The sequence below is a fragment of the Sinocyclocheilus rhinocerous genome, unplaced genomic scaffold (genome assembly GCF_001515625.1).
Source record: "Sinocyclocheilus rhinocerous isolate Xijiao unplaced genomic scaffold, SAMN03320098_v1.1 scaffold140, whole genome shotgun sequence".
In the NCBI taxonomy this organism is placed as follows: Eukaryota; Metazoa; Chordata; class Actinopteri; order Cypriniformes; family Cyprinidae; genus Sinocyclocheilus; species Sinocyclocheilus rhinocerous.
The window spans coordinates 1729349-1735717 of NW_015642053.1; the positions used below are offsets into that span (position 1 = coordinate 1729349).

General features: G+C 32.6%; 1 protein-coding gene across 1 annotated transcript in view; it reads right to left on the reverse strand.

Annotated features, from left to right (window-relative positions):
* Nucleotides 1-270: 270 nt before the first annotated feature.
* The window catches only part of cyth1b (cytohesin 1b), a 69736-nt gene continuing 63637 nt past the window's right edge, over nt 271-6369 (reverse strand). Inside the window, exons 10-13 of the mRNA XM_016572289.1 lie at nt 5006-5082; nt 4820-4891; nt 1614-1768; nt 271-1254 (exon numbers count right to left, since the gene is read on the reverse strand). Of these exons, the coding sequence (XP_016427775.1) occupies nt 1176-1254; nt 1614-1768; nt 4820-4891; nt 5006-5082 (383 nt within the window). The 3' untranslated portion in view covers nt 271-1175. The remainder of the gene's footprint in view (nt 1255-1613; nt 1769-4819; nt 4892-5005; nt 5083-6369) is intronic.

Genomic DNA, 6369 nt, shown 5'->3' on the forward strand with positions numbered 1-6369 from the left:
CAGATGTGTGACCTTTATTTTTGGTCACATCCATGTAAAAAATAAAGACATTTCCTGGTTATTTTCAGTAAATGTCGATATACTGAGAAACTTTCAAGTTCATCAAGTAACCACAAATTAACAAAGGCACTGATAAGTGGAAAAAAATGTAGTTTGTCTTCTCTATAAGAAAAAAGAATAATTGTATTTGTAAAGCTCAATCATTTCAGATTTATTTTAAGCACAAGATTACATAGCAATGGTGAAATAAACTTAACAGGTCAAAACCTTTTTTTTCCCCACCCCATTACTTCTGCACAAAGTATATTTTGACAATAAAAAATAAAACAACCTATATGTTTAAATATGTACAGCATTGATAAATTAGTATTTAAGAGTTTTCTCTCAACTATCAGTGCATATAAAGAAGAAAAAAATTTGTTTTGGGGGGCGTCGATTTAACAGTACATTTAAGGTGGTAAAATACAAAACATAGTAAAAATAAACTCTTAAATCGGTAGTTTAATTTGACATTTTTCCATAAATATGACCCAAACTTACTGAAATGTTTTTGGATTTCACAGTCTTTCAAGGCCACCTATGAGATCAGTGAATAATATCCTGATATTTTAAATAAAACACTGTTTAAGCTAAATAAACAGCATCAAAATAAACCATATTCATTTCATGAATCAGAATGCACCCAAGCACTCGATTTCAGTTTTTAGGACAGTATAATACGGAAAGACAAACTTTGGCAAAATGTGAAAAATGTCTAGCCAACAACAACAAAACCATAAATATGACAGCAGATCAGAAAGTCTCAGTCTCAAACAAAACAAGGCCAAAACTCTCCCAGATATTTACAGTACATAGCAGTGTAAAAATAGGTGCACAATTAGCATTTAATATGTATCAAAGTACAGAGAGGAACGGTCATGTCTGCAGCAAGCTTACAAAAGCTCAATGAGATCCACATTCAGTCAGACCTGCTGATATGAGATGATGATGATGTACGCGAGTACTCAATGTCTGTTCAATTAAACAAACATAAATGTCAAGACAACTTCTCAGAAAGCCAACTGCACGATAACCTTCAAAACTCCAGGCCATTCCTGAGATTAAAATCGCTCCAATCCAGCGTTATGGCTTCCGTTTATCATTCGCCTCTTTTCCAGGTCCATGTACAAACAGCCCTACTGTCTCTTCAGAGATGAGGCTTTCTTCTTCCTGGCAGCAAGCATCTCATAGAAAGGATCTCTGCTTATGGCAGCCCTGGAGAGAATGATAAAGAGAGAAAATAATGTTTTTTTTACTTACTTTCGGAATGATGATTTTAGGAATTTTTTGGAAAATTTCCACTATTTACAAACTATTTTTGCTATTATATAATATCAATGCGAGTATTAATGTATTGTATTATATCAATATTATATCCACCTGTGGATCAGACAGAGGTGAGTATATTAAGGATGTCTGTATGAGTATTTTGTAGAGAATAACTGAATTACAAACTATTTTTGCTATTATATCAATGTGAGAAAAAAATTTTTTTAATTGAACATTTAATTTTAGTCCAATCTGTGTCAAAATGCTTCTCATGCATATTAAAACTTGATGAGAGGAAGACTTACTTGATGCTTTTGATCCACTCCTCTTTCTCCTCTGTTGTTGGTGCTGAGATGCGGTAGAACGTGTGGTTTCCTTCCACAACCCGTCCATCTGCTTCAGTCTTACAGGCTTTGATGACCTGATCCTTGTTGTCTGGGATGAAGAGTTCAAAGCAGTTCTGTGTAAAGAGAGCTACTTTAGAAGAAGCTTTTATCCAGAGGAACCTTCAGTACATTAATCACAAGGATATTTTCACTGGAGCAAACTGAGGTTACCAGAACAATGACGGCAGTGTATGAGAGAGATTTGAGCAAACCCGTAACCCTGTGCTAATTACACCGCTCAAAGCTCAAAGTAAAACATGCCTGTTTTCAAACAAACATTTTCAAAGTCATCTAGTACATTGTCTGGACAACTACTTGACTAGCAAGGGGTTGCTAGGATGAAGAATAAGAAACAAATATTATTAATATTATTATACAACTTAAAAGAGAGAATAAAACTAAAAAGATAAAATAATCTATAAAATATAAAAATGTAAAGCACAATGCCAATCAAACCACTGTTTGCATAATAAATAACTTGCATATTACATAATAAATAATTTATAAGCAATAATTATTCACTAATAATAACAAAAATATAAGGATATAAATGTATATATATATAAAAAAAAATTTTTTATATATATATTAATATAATTTTTTTTAAATATAGGCGCAACATGCTAATCAAACCACTGTTGCAAAAAATTATAATAAAAACTGATAAAACTTGAAAGTGATAATTAAAACTGAAGTAACTAAAACGAGGATAAAGCAAGTCTACAAAGTAATAAAATGAAATAGAAAATATGACAATATTTAAAAATAATAATAAAGGCATAACACTAATCAAACACTGTTGCTAAAAATATATAAAAATAATACATAAATACAATTATTAATAATCGTAAAACTTAAAAGGGAAGATAAAACAAAAATACACAAATAGAAAATTGAAAGAATATACAAATAAAATATTAAAAAATTACAACAACAAAAAACAGCATGTGAATCAAACCATTGTTGCTAAAAAAGAATTAAAATATTAAATTAATAATAATAATAATAAATTGAGGATAAAACCAAACCAAACTAGCTAATTAAATACATAATTTTAATAATAATTTAATAATTTATGCATTTAGCAGACGCTTTTATCCAAAGCGACTTACAGTGCATTCAGGCGATACATTTTTTACCAGTATGTGTGTTCCCTGGGAATCGAACCCACAACCTTTTGCGCTGCTAACGCAATGCTCTACCACTGAGCCACAGGAACATCAAAAATACATAAATCTAATATTGGTCAGCCTCACACAAAAAAAAGAAGAAAAAAAACACCACCATAATGACTCCCTTACTACAAAGTAACTTAAATGTGAGAGTAAACCGATGGAAAAGTGAGAGAACGCTTACTGGCTTCTTGGAGTCATCCACTTCCCTAATACTGAGATTTTCCAGAGGAATGATCCCTCTCGGCTCTTTATCCTGGAAACAGATGCAGAAGAGGAAGCACATGTGACCGCAGTAAAACACAACGGATGGCTTATATTTACATTGGATTATTCAATCATTGAACTGCAATAAAGCAGATTCACGTACAGTGGTGTATTCAAAATAATACAGACAGTTGTCCGTCAATATGAACCATCTCCTCTTCCACGTCTTCACCCGTCCACCTGTGGATCAGACAGATGTGAGTATATCATCGTCCAGGTCTGTATGAGTTTTTGGTTGAGAATAATAGTGGTGAGCAGCAGGGACATGAGGCACAGCAGCAGACAGACAGATGTATGAAAACTCACATTAGCAGATGGACAGCTCAAATGGCTCAAAGCCTCATAAACAAAACAGTTAGCCCAAACCCACTGAACCAGGCACAAGTTTAAGGTGTTAGTGACCAAATTAGTAAGAGAATGTGCTATGAAATGAGCCTGATATGCAGAATGTATTTCAGAATGCAGGAATGACTGCAAAGCTCTCTCCTCTAAGGCTGTGGCTGTTGTGGCACACGATCAGTCCATAATCCAAATGAACTAATGATGCTGTAAACAACTGTAATAAATTTTTTTTTTTCTTTAGAATGGTTTGCTGGTCAGCACTCGATCTTCTGCTGTTGCGGTGTAGGAAAACAAATTAATATGGAATATAAATTAAGTGAAATTTATGTTTTTTGTTTGTTTGTTTGTTTACTTATTCATAATGTTTTAAATAAAAAGCACAGCATGCTAAAATATATTAAAATATCTATGAATATATTAGAATATATATATATATATATTTCTAGCAGCTAAAGCACAGCATGCTAATCAAACCTCTGTTGCTAATATATATATATATACAGTGGGTACGGAAAGTATTCAGACCCCCTTAAATTTTTCACTCTTTGTTATATTGCAGCCATTTGCTAAAATCAATTAATATAATTTTTTTTAAATATAGGCGCAACATGCTAATCAAACCACTGTTGCAAAAAATTATAATAAAAACTGATAAAACTTGAAAGTGATAATTAAAACTGAAGTAACTAAAACGAGGATAAAGCAAGTCTACAAAGTAATAAAATGAAATAGAAAATATGACAATATTTAAAAATAATAATAAAGGCATAACACTAATCAAACACTGTTGCTAAAAATATATAAAAATAATACATAAATACAATTATTAATAATCGTAAAACTTAAAAGGGAAGATAAAACAAAAATACACAAATAGAAAATTGAAAGAATATACAAATAAAATATTAAAAAATTACAACAACAAAAAACAGCATGTGAATCAAACCATTGTTGCTAAAAAAGAATTAAAATATTAAATTAATAATAATAATAATAAATTGAGGATAAAACCAAACCAAACTAGCTAATTAAATACATAATTTTAATAATAATTTAATAATTTATGCATTTAGCAGACGCTTTTATCCAAAGCGACTTACAGTGCATTCAGGCGATACATTTTTTACCAGTATGTGTGTTCCCTGGGAATCGAACCCACAACCTTTTGCGCTGCTAACGCAATGCTCTACCACTGAGCCACAGGAACATCAAAAATACATAAATCTAATATTGGTCAGCCTCACACAAAAAAAAGAAGAAAAAAAACACCACCATAATGACTCCCTTACTACAAAGTAACTTAAATGTGAGAGTAAACCGATGGAAAAGTGAGAGAACGCTTACTGGCTTCTTGGAGTCATCCACTTCCCTAATACTGAGATTTTCCAGAGGAATGATCCCTCTCGGCTCTTTATCCTGGAAACAGATGCAGAAGAGGAAGCACATGTGACCGCAGTAAAACACAACGGATGGCTTATATTTACATTGGATTATTCAATCATTGAACTGCAATAAAGCAGATTCACGTACAGTGGTGTATTCAAAATAATACAGACAGTTGTCCGTCAATATGAACCATCTCCTCTTCCACGTCTTGACCCGTCCACCTGTGGATCAGACAGAGGGGAGTATATTAAGAATGTCTGTATGAGTGTTTGGTAGAGAATAACTGCGGTGAGCAGCGGAGACATGAGGCACAGCAGCAGACAGACAGACAGACAGACACATGTATGGAACTCACATTAGCAGATGGCTCAAAGCCTCATGAACAAAACCCAGTTACCCCAAAAACACTGCACAAGTTTAAGGTGTTAGCGACCAAATTAGTAAGAGAATGTGTTATTAAATGAGCCTGATATACAGAATGTATCTCAGAATGCAGGAATGAATGCAAAGCTCTCTCCTCAGTAAATGATCTAAATGTGACCAGAGATCTACAATATAGTCATTAAAGAGATGGAACACCCCAAAACACTGTAAATTATGATTAAATAATAATTAAATAAATAATAATACTATATAATAATTAAATACTTTTTAAAACTTTGAGAAAACTATTCTTTTAGAACACAGGGATTAAAATAAAAAAAAAATATTTTGACTGAATTTTTCCTCAGCCAAACCCCATTCCACAGCCATGCCTGTCACACACCCAGTTTAAGAGCAGTTTTTTCTTCTTGTAATTAGGAGCGCTTGTCCTCCTAATTAAAAAAATTTAGGAGCACCTTCTAATCAATAATAAATTCTAATCAAGAATTAGCCTTCCTAATACGAGCTGACATTTGACTCAGTGATTTCAGGGGTATTTTCTTTTTACCTTTGTAAATGCATTTTTCTAATTTTATTAAATGTATGCAGTGTTTCCTAGGATTTGTGGTGGCAGGACTATTTCTCATGGACCACGTCCCCTCCCCACCCAAGAATCAGGTGCACTCAGAATTGAATTTATTTTAACTAAAAAAAAGACAAGTAATGTATGCAGTGTTTCCTAGGATTTGTGGTGGCAGGACTATTTCTCATGGACCACGTCCCCTCCCCACCCAAGAATCAGGTGCACTCAGAATTGAATTTATTTTAACTAAAAAAAAGACAAGTAAATAGTAAATAAAAAAATAAGTATAAATAAATTAACGACAATCAATAGCACAAACAAAAACAAAAACAAGAAATGTTTTCAGTTAAGTCTAACTATAATCTACTCAACTGTAAAATAACACTGGATAGTCTTCACTGTATAATGAAAGACAGCAGCAGGTTTATTTAGGCTGCTGTCTCTTTAAGACCTCATGCATGGATCTAATATACTGATACACATGGCTCTATGCTCTTACTTTTCTTTTTAGGAGCAATTGTCCTCCTAATTTAACAAATTTAGGAGAACCTTCTGATCAATA